The sequence below is a fragment of the Verticillium dahliae genome, genomic scaffold (genome assembly GCF_000150675.1).
Source record: "Verticillium dahliae VdLs.17 supercont1.13 genomic scaffold, whole genome shotgun sequence".
NCBI classification, from domain to species: domain Eukaryota; kingdom Fungi; phylum Ascomycota; class Sordariomycetes; order Glomerellales; family Plectosphaerellaceae; genus Verticillium; species Verticillium dahliae.
The window spans coordinates 940,372-955,211 of record NW_009276944.1 but is presented as its reverse complement, the minus strand read 5'-3'; the positions used below and the strand labels follow the sequence as shown (position 1 = coordinate 955,211).

Here is a 14,840-nt window from a genome sequence, read left to right as displayed (position 1 = left end):
ATGTAAGTAAGAGTGGCTCTTTTTCCGTCTCACATACAGGTACCTAGGTAAGGTCAACAGGCACAACACAGTGTGTATAAGACCAACACTGTACTCGGCTGCCTGTCCCGCATGCTCCTTGCCAGGTTGGCATGGTACAGTAAATGTCCAGGAGCGCCGCCAAGGTTGTTCATCAGTCCTGCCTCCATTTTCAACTCTCACAAGAACAGCCGTCCTGTGCCGTGTATCTCTCTCTTCAACTCAAGTACTTGCAGGCTTCGACCTTTGGATTTACGTGCCCCAACAACGCAAGCACCTGGCTCCGCAGTCAGCAGCCCCTCACCGCTTGAGATACTTCCAGCTGCGTCTGTCTACCTTTCTCGCGTCGCCATCGCGGCCGACATCATCCTCGGCCTGCTTTTCCACACCATTTGCTCCTGAGAGCCTGAAACCCGCCAACAGACGAATGTCACATGTTGGCTGGAACCATACGCGACAAAGTAAATGGACGCGTCTTGAGCTCGATCGATATTCTCAATTTTCTGACCCACCCGAACTGTCAAGCAACAGCGCTCTACCAGGCTTGGACGATTCGGCTACATTGACCTTCGGGGTTACTATTGCCTGAATTCTTCCACAGTTCCCGGATTCGGCGACACCATCGCCATGGCACGCTCTACAGCGTGGCACCAGTTGCCCTCGTCATATCCCTCGGATGTGCCGGACTTGCTGGTCGCTACTGAGTTCACGGCCGATTCCTATGTGGTACGAATCTCCGACATGGCTCACGTATGGGTTGAGGAGATGGATCGTCGGGCGATCTACAAGCGCAGCCTTGCCGAGGACACGAGCATTGATCCGACAGACAGCCCTCAGAACATGCAAGCTTTCCTTTCACGCATTCTTTCCGCTTTTGACGCCTCTCACGCGCACCACGAGGGTAGTCGCATGAGTCTCTCGGTGACAGACAACGACTCCCTTGCATTGGATATCACGTGCGAGGTCCCTGGACTTCAGCCTTTTGTATGGCCCATGTATTTCAAAAAATGTGCTCCGTCCCACGTCGGCACCAAGCTCGTCTTGCCGCTCCTGCAAGCCGAACATGCCCGCATCAGACAAGTCAACTCCCTGCTTGAGATTGTCCAACAGAAAGATGTTGTCATGACCAAACTTTTGGACAAGTTGGAGGCTACCGGCACACGTCTCGAGAACATCTTCACAGCTCTTTCAGCCAAGCAGAAAGTTTCGAGACGGACCGCCGAAGCCAAGGTGAGAGGACTCGCTCCATTCAGAAGAGCCGAATGGCTAGCTCAATTGGCCGTCGACCAGGAGGCGCCTCGCGATGTAAATTCTCTCCTTGGAGTCGTCTTTGAAGCGGAAGCGACCCCGACGGTGCCCGAGATGAATTACGGCGATTCGCCTGCCCTTGACGACTGGTGGACAAAAGTGGTTGCTGGCCAGGCTATACCTATTGTTGGCCCGAAGAAAGCAGCTTCGCACAAAGAGCAGACTCCGCCTCTCGAGCCCGTAGAGCCAGAGGACGAAGATGACTTCCAGGTTCAGTCCACCCCGCCACATCTTTCTTCGGCCAGGAAACGTGCATCGGAGAAGCAACCTGCCCACCCGAAAGCTAATGATGATTCCACTGAAGGTGAAGAAGAACATGGCGTTCTGCAATCATCTCGCACCTCGCGAATGCCGGAGAACAAGAATGAATCCATTCGCTCCGGTGTGTTAGGAAGCAAGAGACAGACAACACAGCCGCCTCCGCTACCACCGGGTTCAGAAACGGAGTCAGATAACTCTGATGACAACAATGCTACTACTTTGCCCCTAAGCTTACCACCGCAAGCACCATCGTCGCCTGTGGCGCCGACTATATCCAAGAAGCAAGGGTTCGGTCACATTGGAAAGTCAAAGACGCCCGAGGCGTCCAAGGCTCCCGCCTTTCAATCGACAGATGCCATCGCAGTTCCGCCCGATAGCAAGCCGGTTACTCGTAAGCTGGGTCAGATCGGAAAGAAGATCACGAACGACACCTCTGCCAATGCTCTTACTGGATCGCGCGGGCGACCTGCAGAAAGGACGGAAAACGTCGAGCCGAGAGAAACTTCAGAAGACCGAGCCAACAAGAAACGAGACGAGCTACAGAGGGAGTTGCAGAGGAAGGCCAACGCGGGCCCCGCTCGGAAAAAGCGCAAGTTCTAGTCGATATTGCCGTCGCCTGCTGGTGCTGCTTCCGACATTGACTTAAGTTTGTCCCTTCTCGTCGCACAGTAGTGCGATACCCCTCAAAAACACTCTTGTTTTATCCTTTCGCTATGTGGCAGTCCTTCCCGTCGATTTAGGTACGTTCGAGGCACCTTCTAGATGCTTCTGTCTCCCAAGCCACTGTCGCATATGCGTCTCGTACCGACGCACACTCCCGATGCAGATCGCCTGATGAACCTTTCCAGCTGAGGCTCATACCCGAATGAGCTGAACGCTCGAGCCTGGGGGCTTGCATCACGGCATGCGCTTGCTGGTACATGTACATCAGGCTGACTGGGGGGCGCGTCGACGATGCGACATCTGCATCGAAGCTTCAACGGGCCGAAAGAAGCGGCAAGCGGGGAGCAGTTAGTGTCACAAGACATGTGCGCTGCCGCGCCTGCGACACAACGGCGCGGAGGTAATCTCTGATGCGTCACGACCCCTTTCGCTGGGGGCAATGGAGCATGGGCTCTGTGATGCTTGAGACGATGCCCAAAACGATGCCCGAAACTGTGCCCAACTGCTGTTTGCGTCTGGCTCCAACGTCTTTGCGGTATGGTTGCACGGCGTCTTTGCCATGGCGGTTACAGATGATGAAGTGTGCGGCCGGCTATTGCTGGACAGGCTGGCGACTCTCTGGGTTTCAACGGCTGTCCTCATCTTGGGCAGATTGCCCAAGCCAAAGAGAGTGGAGATACCAAACTTCTACGCCTGGACGAGCTATCCGTTCAATGCAAGCGGTCTTTGCAGAAACCTGACGTGTGTCGCATATCACTGGGAGAGGCTTCCGCCATCGAGGCTGTGAGCATGGAGACACATAGCTCGCTCCACATTGCCGGCATGAAATCATGGTGTCACCTCGGCTGTCAGCAAGGACGAGATGTTGTCCCTGCCCTGGCCTGTTTCGTTCCACCGGCACCGAGGCTGTGTCGCTGGTAAAGACTTCGGCGAAAGTTATGGGACGCACACCGGTGTTGACATACTCAGCTATCAAGAACGCGCCATCAAAATGCAATCTTTTTCTCCTGCTGCAAGGTCACATGTCCGAAATCACGCAGTACCGATGTAGCTCAGTGTCTTGCCGGGATGTGACGGATGATCAGAACCATCTTCTTGTTGTGGAAGCCAAAGATGGAGCTGTCAAGCCAACGCAAACCATGTTCAGGATGCATTTCACCACATGTTACGCATATGGTCCATAATCGACCCCCATGGTGTACAGGCATTGTGGGTTTTCACATCAGTAACCTCAGTCTCTTTATTGACCTTTTCATATTTATCTGTTACTTTGAAGCTACTGACAGTCACGTGTCATCAGAAACCCAAGATCACAATTAAACGAGGTACTTAGCATGCCAAAAGCTCATAAAAGCGTGCGTTGATGCGGCTAAGGGCGTCTGGGGCGGCTGTCCTCTTCGTTAGGACGCGCGAACACCACTTACGCAGCTGGGTCCTTTAAACGAATATTCACATTCATACAATGCCTTCATGGCCGGGGATCAGGCATGTTCAAGGGCCGGTCCGCTCTACATCCGCACATGGTGGCCACTGTACTTCACGCCACAGCTCTATGTCAGCAACACCTTTTGGGCTGCTTGGCCCTCCTTTCTCCTCATCTCTCACTCGTTGTGAGATGTTACGTCAACCCCGCGGGGACAGGTATCGACTCAGACCATACCACATGCCTGCCTGTCTGACCGGGCGGTCTCGACCCGTTCGGGTTGTGACAACGCATCACTGCATATGCAACGCGAGAACCCTGGGCGAGCCCGTCTACAGTAGGCTAACGTCGAGGCTTCTGTCGCGTCGCATGTCCAGAAGAAGAAAGCTCAGGATGCCATGCACCGGGAGAGCCCCGGTGGCGCACTACTGGCCCATTGTGCCGTCCTGCAGGTGCCATCTGCGCAACATTCTTCAGTCGTTCCGTTGCGAAGCGAAGAGAAGAGAAGAGGGTTCCGAACAGGAACAGGTTTGACGACACCGTCTCGTACGCATTCCGCATATCAGGGATCCCTGCACTAACCGCATCGGTTGTCTGCAAGCTGGGTGCCAAAGCATTAGTGGGCTTGTGCCTTTCTGAAGAGCGGGGATCGAAATACTCTAGGTACCAGTAGAGGGATATGGACTCCCCGATCCAGGGCTCCGGGACTAGTGTTGATCTTCATGCCACGGACACAGGTTCCGAGTTTCCTGGTCCCTGGTTTGCTGCATCGCTTGGGGGAAGCATGCGTGCTGGTTGACAACTGATCAAGACCATGCCGGGTACAAGCAACTGCCGTTAAGCACTGGAGAAGACAACAAAACGGGAGAAAACACGTCAGCAGCTGACCCCTGGTGATCTTCGAGCTGCTGAGGTGACCGGTGAAGTCTATCGTCTGTCGTATTGCGCTTCGAGATGCACGTCGCCGGTGATTCATCATCTTAGCCAAAAGCCGATCTCCCCAGCACTGACTTCTCAGTGTTCGCGGAGCTCCGAGAATCCTGCAGCCGTCGCTGGTCAAGGGAGTTCAGCCTGAGCTTGAGATCGTTATGCGATGTTTGTTGCTGATCAGACTCAGGACAAGGTCCGGCAGATATGCCGGACGGTAAGGCGCACCATCTTACTCCTCTGCTTGCGATCCACCCGTTTGCAGAACAAACTGCGGTGCACTGCCATCTGAAGCAGCGAGGGCTGGAAATATCGCCAAACGCCGCAAATATGACGGGCAACAGCAAGCCGATGCGCCAGCCCAGTGGCACCTACAAAGCAGGCATTCTTGGCTCTTCAGGCGGCTGCCACGCAGCGATGCATGTCGTGGCTTCGGGAGTCTTACCCTTTCGAGACGGTTGTAATGCCCACCATACGGGCGGTCATCCGTCTGGGTGCCAGGAAATAAAGCCGCAAAACAAAGGAAACAGAGGAAGAGTAGCAGTATGTCGTAGCAACGCAAGGCTGTTGGCTTAATCATGAAGCTTGATATGGCCGAGATGGGTCTACTCGCGACTATATTCAAAGGCTCATGCTTGCAATGCAATACGGCATGAGTATAACTTGCTGTATTATGTATGTTCGCGCACGCCACCAGAACCGCGGGCACAATTACCTGGTTCTCGGGTTTCTCATTAACCAAACGTCATCCACCATGTAGACCACGCGCAAGCTGGGACCAGTCGATTTCGTTGGGTGATATAGCATGCGGGCTGTCAGCGAGATGTGAGAAATGACCTTGGGCCCCCCACTGTGTATCACTTGCAATGTGCTGTGAGACGCCTAGGACGATGAGATTGTTGTCTCTCGACCTGTGCAAGGATTCAATTTATCCGGGCTTCACAGTCTGGCACACGCTCAGTTGGTGGGTGGCGAGCCAAGAAGCTTCCTGGACGAAGAACGCAGGCATCATTCATCCAGGTAATGATGGTAGCCGACTGGGGTCAGGCAGAAGTGAGGTACACCAAAAAGGCAGGGGAGGTCTGTCTCGTGGCGATGATCATCGGCCATCGGCCATTTCAGCATCGATCAGCTGCACCCTGTCTGGTTCTATTTTGCGTCATATTTTGTGATGCACTCAAAGTGACATTGGCGTTACATTGTCGATGACCCGTTAGCCCAGAGATTCTAGTAATCTTTATCAAGCACTGTGAGTAGCCAGGGCAAGATGTGTCACTCTCGAGGCACATCGAATGTCGCTCGTCCCTCCAGGATTGCCCCCCGCACGGCGGTGTACTGTCTTCGGATTAATCTGTCGGAGCTTTCTTGCCATCAAAGCTGTCAAATGTGTCAAAGCGGCTGCAAGCGGGTGTGCCTTGCCTTGCCATAGCCTTCTCCGATCTACGGGAGCTTGGGGAGCTGGTGGCATTGGAGTAGCCTGCATCCCGGACGCAGCGCAGCTCCACCCGCTCAAGCCGCTACAAGGAGCAAGCAGCAAAGCTCGGCGGCAGAAATACATGTAAAGACTGGCGTCAGCATATACGGAGCACAGGGAGCCAGGGAGGGGTCAGCTCCAGTGGCGCCCTCGAGTCATCGCCAAAGGACTCGGCGTGTGCATGAATGCAATCATGTCGAGCTTGCAGAAGGATTGCGAGGTTGCCAAGCTCAATCACAATCAGCTGATCAGGCCCATCCACGATTCCAGATGATCGGGGGCGATGATACACTCACCGCTGCAACGCTGCTATGCGATCCCATCTGCCTTTGGCTAGATCCTCCCGTATGCAACATGATCTGCCCGGTCGAGATTGCATGAGGCGAAGGTAACCAAAGACAGGCGAAACAATCGCGATCTCTCCACCCGAGGTCCAGAACGGCGTTGACCAATTATCTCCCCATTGTGATAGCTGACTGACATGGGTACGCGGCAGGGCAGGGCAAAATGCACCGAAGATAATCACAAAAGCGTTGCGACTTGCCACAGGGGCCCTTGTCGTCAAGGGCCAGCACCCTGCTTGCTTCCTTCTCACTGACCTTAAGGGGCCCATCCCACTGATTCGCAGCGAAGCTGATGAGTGCACTTATTGTGCACGGCGAGCCCCCTTCCCATGTCCCACGAGCCGGAACCACTGGGCTTCTTCACCGTGGCGTCATGTTCAAGCCATCGCGCTTTTTACCATATTTATCTGGACAATTTTGCCAAAGGCTTATGGGAGAGAGCAAGATGAATACGCCAAGTGTCTCGGATCGAGTGCTTTTGTCTTCCCGATGACCCTCGATTGCCTTATGACGGAGATAGCTCAAGCCTGTGACTATGATCAGCAAGCTTACGGATTAAAGCCGGCAGGGCAGGAAGTGGAAGAGGCGTGGCACACAACCACCAGATCAGAGGGATTTAGCATCCACGCATCCATCACCAGTTCTCTAAGCTCAGTGCGGTATAGCGTGGTCCCATGTACTCGGTATCCAATCGAGGGTATCTGTGAGATAATCGCCCCCTGTCCCATCAGTAGTATCTACCAACATGTAATCACAATTACCATCATGGCCAACGCCAACGCCAAAGCAAAAACTTCAAGGGCTGAAGCGATCAAGGGCCTCAGGTTTGAGGCGCGATCGAAATCCCCGTCTGGTCGGCTAGACACCCCGCCCTCCTATTTTGATGGCTTTGAATGAGACTAATTGTTTTCCTCGCTGCTGACGAACAGATGAAAGAAAAAAAAAACACTAAATACAATGCTGTTATAGCTTCTCTCTCTTTCTTGTTGTGGTTTGTTTGAGTGACCGGTGCATAGACGACACCCAAGCAAGACGAGAACTCAGTACAACGGCCGAGCATCCCACATCTTCCGAGTGTCCCGTCGTGGGCACGCGCCACCCCCTGTCACACCTCCAGACAGATCGACTGTGACAAGCCAGCCCTGTTTTAAAGAGACGAATAACCAACCGACAATTGTACAACAAAATGGCCGCGACTGGCATGGCTGGCTTTCTCAACCTTGAATTGGCTATGTAGGATAGGCCATGCGCTAACCCCTTGCCCTGTCGTGATCACACATCGCTTCGGCACCGACGAACCCCGCCATAGCTCACTGTTAATGAACAGGTAAGATTTGTCGTTAACAGGCTCAAGGTTGGCTCCAGACGCCACCCCCCCTTCCTCTTTTCTCCTTCATCAACGTGCTCACTCATTGGCTTTATTCTCCGAGAATTATCCGTGCAGCTGTCAACCTCCCAGTACGACTTTGACAGCGTACCTAACTTCATCCCCCAGATTGGTGCGCCCTAGTGGTTCAGTCCACTGGCTGTGCTGCCCAGCTGCTTTTCTGTGCTGCCACACCAACTACTGCTCACTTGAACCTCCTGAATCTGTACACCTTCATCCCCACACACCTTTATTCCTATCAATGTGACAGAAGGCTAGGATGTGCATGAGAGGGAAGCAGCATGAGAGGGAACCAGTCACAGCGCTAACCGCTTCTGTACCACCGCAACAAAGCTCGCAGTCCCGGAACAGAGACGGAAAGAAACCCCGGCGTCGATGTTGCATTTGTGTTCGAGCTAGAACATAATTCCGTACGTCACACAGTATGCGACAGGAGGAGACCAACGCGAAATGGCCACAGAAAGCTGGGTGTAGGAGGTCCATCCTTGCACACATGTCGAAATCGCCGTAACTGCTCAAGATACCACTCTCCTACCCGAGTTCCAGACTCTTGCCCAACGTCCAGGTCTGCTTGACAAGGCCAGTTGGCTAGTAGGAAAGCATCCGAGACAAAAGAAGATGAGGCAATGCATCATGGCGTGGCAGGACTGCCATTGCCGCTGGGCGTCTGATAGCTGTCCTGACCCCAAACGTAAAGCATGTTTCCACCCTCAGAAAAGCGACCAGCGGGATACACACACCCTACATCGCTGAGGCTGTACTGCGAGAAGTCGTACGCATCCGGTTGTTGGAGCGAGCCGACAGAAGCAACCGTGTTGGGACCGGAGAGCCCGAAGTCCAGACCAGCCGGTGCACCCCCAGGACCCGAGGGCGAAGCGAGTCCAGTCTCGCCGTGCGGCGGCGGTTGATTGGAGTATGCGTTCTCATACATGACGACTTGCTCGGACGCAAGAGGCAGCTGATGGTGCTGATGATGCTGTGAGAACTGATATGGGGCCTGGCCCGAATCCGTGCCCATCTGCAGTTCGAGCATACTCATTTGTTGAGAGAGCACGCCTGCACTCGTGGGCGGCGCTCCGTGCCGAGCCTTGCGTCTTCCCCTGCTGGTTGCGAACCCCCCCTTCTCTCCAGAGACGGCTCGACCGGGCCTTGAGAGATGGGGGTGCTTGGGATTGGCATGGTATGTGACATTGTGAGAGAGAGGGCTATGCCGTCCTCTTTTCAACGAATGACTGCCTTTGGGCCGGTACCTTGTGGTGCTCTGTACACCATCGCGGAGAGCCCAATCTTCGAGCACCCATTCTGTCGATTTCCTAGCGTCGCCTGCGGGCTGAGGGATGGGAGGAGGACCACCCGCTCCTAATTCCGTACCTTGATTCTTTTCCCTCCTCACAAAGGCCTTCAAAGACGACGAACTAGTCAGCCCTGGATACTTCGGTTCTGATTTGGACGGAACAAGGAAGAATACTCACGTGGTTCATGCTGAGGTTATGGCGGATACTGTTCTTCCATCCATCTTTACCGGGGCTGTTAGCCTTGTCAGTGTTGACGCGAAACCACTCGTAGATCTCCTGCAGAGTCATGGCATGAGTAGGGACACTCATGAAGGCTCGGTAGATCAGCCTAGCGTAAGGCTCGCCGTTTTTTGAGGCGTCCATGGCCCGCGAGTTTGCTGTTGCAGAGGGAATATGACCAGAAATAATGAATTCGGATCCTTCTTTGGTGCATGGGTGGTCCCTCATAGACGAGAAGATGTTTGACGGGTCGACCTCTGCGCCTGGTATGCTGCTATAAGGTGGTGTATCTGAGAGCATGGGCGCTGGGTGAGGTTTTCGAATAAAGTTGGGGGGTTCTGATTCGAAGTCATGGTAATAGCGCGGGTAGTTGAGCGCAATGTTCACGTCAGAAATCTCAGGAAGATCGCAAGACAAGTGGCTATGAAGAGGCCGGCCATCGTTCGAGAGCGCCTGATGGCGAGACTGTTCGATGGGCGAGTTCCAGTCCGATTGATCAGAGGCAGCAGACCAACCTCGTGGGGACACCACGACTGGAGACGAGGTGTAATTTGTCGACATGGTTTCGTAGTCAGTGTAATTGTAGGGACAATTTTCGAATTCCGCGATGGAGACCGGCGGAGTGTTGGGATGCCATGTGCTAGTAGTCGAAGAAACACATTGCTCCGCGTCTTTCTGGCCGTCAAAAGGACGCTGGCTGTTTGCATGCCAGGAGTAACGACCTTGAATGACAGAGGAGAGGTCCTTCCTCATGACAGGCGAGGTGTAGTATGAGGGCCTTGGTAGGACCTCGTCACCGTCCAGGTTCGAACAGGAAGGCGATTGCGTTGTGCTAGATAGGAGGTGCCTGTCTTCGTAGTTTTTGGCAAAGGCGGGCAAGCTGTCTGAGATGTGTGTTCCCATGGGTGATCTTGTAACAATCGTCGTCTGTCTTGTGGATACAGCGTCAGGTGGACACTAATACTGGCAGACCCGAAGACTTTCTTGGTCAGGAGTCTGCAAATGTATTTGCGATGTTAGGGATGTTAATGCTGAAGGAACAGACAAGGTTCCGTCTAGAATGGGACAAGGACAGGTAGAATATTCATCGAGTGTTACTAATGTATGACGAGGAACGAGGGATGAGGGTTCAAAGGGCAGAACATTGAGAATTTCCTAGGTAGCTATGATCGTTCTACAAGACGGCCTTATAAAACGCTGGGTAAGGAGAGCGAGAGACAACGGGGAACCTGGCACAAGAGCCCTAGCTGCTTTCATGAAATACGCAGTGACAACGTCTTTGGACAAGAATCCAGAACAGGAATTATTAGTGGTTCAAGGACTCCGGGCATGGGTGTACATCCGCTCGTTGGAGCAAGTACCATGCCAAAGCAATGACCAGTAGGAGCGTAGTCGGTCGTTGGACAGGCGGTAGGGGTGTGCGTTCGAACGATGTAGAGAGCTCCCCGGTTTAGTTTTGACCATGATCTGTGGGTACCTAGGAGTACACACTATCTTCTAGCTCAGCCCAGGATTCTGTCAGCCTTCACCTTCACGACGTTCTCTTCATGCGTGTTTTATGCAACATGCGCCAACATTCCTGTATGTGTATGTATGCGTGTGTTTTGCCATGTGCGTGTTTACATGGGCTGCATGCACTCATGTTTCCTCCTTTGCCGCGTGGGTTATACAGCACACCCCCCCTGGCCCAGTCCCATGCAGGTATCAAAGCTCAAACTGGGGGACGGTGAGGAGGAGGGGGGCCAAAGGCACGTAAGATACAAACAGACAATAGATGACAGTACAGTGGCATTGTTTTTCAAGGGTGGCGGGGTCAGTGCTCTGCCCCCCCCCCCCTTCCCCAACCTACCAAGGTCACCAGATCATCCCGGGCGATGCAAATGGACTGAGCCCTGGCCACGCATCTTTGGATGACTGAGGAGACAAAAAATCTAGGCTTTGGAAGGCGAGGCGGTCATGTAACCACCAGGCATCTCAAGAGGCGACGCTGACGCGTGCGTAATGTTCCGCGAGTCGCGTGATGAGCTGCCACAGTTGTGTCTGAATGGATGTTGTAACACCACCGTCGAGAGGACCCGTCTACTCCGTGAACGCGAAGAGCAAGACGGGAGTCATTGCATACACAAACCCCCAACAAGCACCCCCACGAAAAAAGCACGTACAATACCGAGCCAGGGACGTCCCACTCATCAATACCGGCAGTGGAGCAATCCCAAAGGTCCGTGGCAGGAAGACGGGAGGACGATTTCCACAATGGCTTGCTTGTCACATCGGCCATCAGCGAAGACGTTGCACGCAGGGGACAATGTCATGTCATCCCGGCCTACAGCTCTGCATGGCGTGGCAGGACAGGACCATGCCTTTAACAACGGCCATGTCACGACCAGATGTGGCCGGGCGGCGGTCAGCTCTGGATCTGTGATGGAAGAAGGCTTCATCGGATACGCGCATGGCCAACCCTTTCGCCAACACAAGCCAACCATCTTTCCCCTCCAAATGAAGCTCCTGGGATGTTGCACTGACAGCGACTTGCTCCATTTTCTGCGCGTAGCCTTATTTAGGCGGTGAGATGGCGAGGCAACCGCAATGACCCGTTGCCTGGTACACATGATTGAGCATCGAAGAACTTCTAGAAGGCTCTTGTACACAGCTCCGCAGGTACACGTCGTCGCATCTTAAGGAATGAATTGGGGGGTAAGCTTGTGAACTCTACGCTCCCAGGCGTAATAGGGTTGTAAGGGCGAAAGGAGCCTCCGTAAGTCGTGTGAAGAGCACACAGGACTGATAGTACCAAGTCTCCCCGTGGGGGCAGGCGGTTGCAGTACGTTCAGGAGCAGCCAACGTAGCAAGAATCACGGTCCGCATCGTCTGGCTGAGCGAAAATCCAGTTCTAAATAAGGCAACAGCACACGGCATGGCATCATGTACTTCTCTGTATTGGTCCCAGACGGCCTACCAACGCCCAGGATGTGTACGAAGATGGCCAGCACTGACCTGACAAGACAGGAACGGCGCACAAACTCTGCGAGGGGCGAAGATAGATGTGCCGCTGTCAAAATGTCAGGAGAAGCGAGAGGAATGGCCCCCTTTCCAAGACACCTCACACTCAGCTTCCTTCTCTGTCCTCTTTCCTCTCCCTTTTGTCAAACCTGGCTAGGTGGCACAGTTTCGAGCGTTCGGGTCTACGGACTCCATGTGTGGGGCGCCACACGATACATGACAGCCCGTATGCGTACATTTTAGCCAGCAGGTCGTTTGTGCGCCACGTTGTCGTCGGGGCGCCATTTCCAGATTCGCCGCGGGTGGTCGATCGTGACATCGGTTGCCACGCCATCAACTGCTGATAGCTTTCGGCGCTGTCTTTCCCCCTACCCTCCCTCAAACAACAGCGACAGCTGAACCCACATACCAGGTTCCTTGGCCGGCCTCTGTAAGATTGGATGCTGCGGACATGGTAGGGGTCGACTCGGAGTGGGCGTTGCTGCACGAGACTACTTTCGATAATAGATCTAAAATGATCTGTCAGTTCCATAATAGCGCCGGGAAGATGAGCACATGGCACTTACCTTTTTGAACTGAAAGTGTAGTTGAAGGATGCCCTGCAAGTGTGTCGAATCAGCATCGACATGCTGCAAAACGGGGAGGGGGGTAATAAGGAAAAACATAGACCAGTGGTAGAAGTGGAGAGACGCGCGAGTAAGCGGTTAGGCGGTTGAGCCCAACTTGCTTCGAAGTATTCCTAGACGAGCTGAAGTATACGAGTGCCTTGCACGGCAAGGACAGACTGCTACGCAGACGACTTTGCGGTGGAAGAGCAGGAGAAACAACCACGGCCAACAAAGCAAAACGACAGCAAGTCCGACTCACCTTGTCAAAGGAGCTCTTGAAGCCCCTATCCTTTTTCGCGCTATAGTCCCATTCGCGATCGACTATACGGAATGCAATGTCCTCGTATGGCGGTCCGGCGATGAAACGAATGAGACATGTGTCTTCTTCGCCAGCAGGAGCAAACGACTCTCCCCTCTTGCGACCATGTTCTCGAATAATCTTGAATGTTGGTGCCTTTGTCTTGTCGATAAGCTCCGGATAAAAAATGTTGAACTTGTATCCTTGGACGACCTTGGGAGGTGGATTATCGTGGTCATAATGTGTTTGGTTGTACTTGTTCCACTCGTATCCCATTTGAACGCGGTTGAAATATCGTGGTTTTCGTGGCCGGTGCTTGTCTGCCCATTGGGGCTTCGCTGTTGCAGTAACGGCCTCCTCTGCAGCGAACACCTCCTCGTCCTCGCCAACGCCGCGAGCGACTTCACGTTCATAAAGGGCCTTTGTGGCCTGGGAGAAGTCCTCGTTCTCCACTTGTGCAAAGCGAGCCGTTCCCGGCGGGGCGCTGCTTGGGATTATTGATTTGACTGGAGCCTTTATGTCGAACCTCGAGGACGATTCGGCTCCAGTGGAGGTGCGAACCAAGGAGGACGCGCCACCGAGGCCTGGAACAACATCCGATGAGGAATGTGCCTTGTTTGGGTGGCGCGCGTTCAGCATGGCAGCCCGACTCTCCTTGACCGCCTCATACACTTTTTTCAGCTTCGCCTTTGCCTTCCAAACCAGAAGACTGCGCAGCAGTTGTTCCCAGTAATCCGTGTCGATGTCTTCGTTGGATTGTAGCTTGGCCTTCACCTGTTTTTCGAGGGCTTCCAGCTGCTCGTATGCCTTGGGACTTAGGATCTTGTCAACGTCAGATGACACAGCGCTAACAACTCTGTCATCCGGCCCTTGTGGTTCGAGTTTCTGTCGGCGCTCAGAGCAGATGGTCTGTAAAGACAGCCAGTATTCACGGTTTCTCGAATTTGTCTCGAGGGTGTGGTAGGATTTGATATCGGCTTCGAGTTCCCGCAGCTGAGATTCGTCGAGGCTTTGCAATACGACATCAGGTGCTGTTAGGGCGACATGTAAGTCTGCCTCGTCCTCGTCAAACAAGTCGCGGTCATCATCAACAAAGCGAAGATTGTAGGCGAGGAGGTCGATCGGTTTGGCGCGTCCTTCACGAACACGAATGTCGGCCTTTTTCTTGGTCTGTTTCAGGACAAACTTGTCCTCTTCGGCGACAAACTTCCGAGCCTGCTCATCCTGGGTCATGTACGCAGAGGGAGACGTCTTGTTCTGCCGCGACCTGGCTGAGGGGGGCGGGTTCGTCGGCTTGGAGATGCGCGTGTTGGGATCATTCCGAGGCGAGGCAATATCTCTTCGAGGAGGAGACCTGCGCCCAGATTGTATCATGGCCTTGCGTGCCGGATCCATGGTGTATAGTTTTGGAGCTTTGCTAGATTGAACGCTGCAAGTGCAAGCCGTCGAAGAGGCAGTTGATCACACGCTGACGGGAGCGTCACGTTTGGCGACTTGCCAGGCAGCCCAAGTCTTGAAAGATTCGGCTTATCACCACGTGATACGATGAGCTTGGTGCGCATCCCCCACCAGCTGCGGGAGGAGGAGCTGCTGTGGGGACCGTCCAGGCCCCTGG

The 14,840-nt window shown here is 53.9% G+C and overlaps 3 protein-coding genes across 3 annotated transcripts; 1 reads left to right on the top strand and 2 right to left on the bottom strand.

Moving 5' to 3' along the window:
* Positions 1-645: 645 nt before the first annotated feature.
* VDAG_06270 (uncharacterized protein) lies at positions 646-2,187 on the top strand (the record flags this gene model as incomplete). The annotated part of the gene is made up of 1 exon (XM_009659284.1): positions 646-2,187. The coding sequence occupies one exon, from the start codon at positions 646-648 to the stop codon at positions 2,185-2,187; it is 1,542 nt and encodes a 513-aa protein (XP_009657579.1).
* A 6,249-nt stretch (positions 2,188-8,436) lies between these two features.
* Positions 8,437-9,880, bottom strand: VDAG_06269 (uncharacterized protein; the record flags this gene model as incomplete). The annotated part of the gene is made up of 2 exons (XM_009659283.1): positions 8,437-9,204; positions 9,278-9,880. 2 exons carry the CDS (start codon positions 9,878-9,880, stop codon positions 8,437-8,439), a joined length of 1,371 nt encoding a protein of 456 aa, XP_009657578.1.
* A 2,355-nt stretch (positions 9,881-12,235) lies between these two features.
* VDAG_06268 (uncharacterized protein) lies at positions 12,236-14,620 on the bottom strand (the record flags this gene model as incomplete). The annotated part of the gene is made up of 3 exons (XM_009659282.1): positions 12,236-12,828; positions 12,886-12,918; positions 13,187-14,620. The coding sequence occupies 3 exons, from the start codon at positions 14,618-14,620 to the stop codon at positions 12,811-12,813; spliced, it is 1,485 nt and encodes a 494-aa protein (XP_009657577.1). The 3' UTR covers positions 12,236-12,810.
* Between the last annotated feature and the right edge of the window lie 220 nt (positions 14,621-14,840).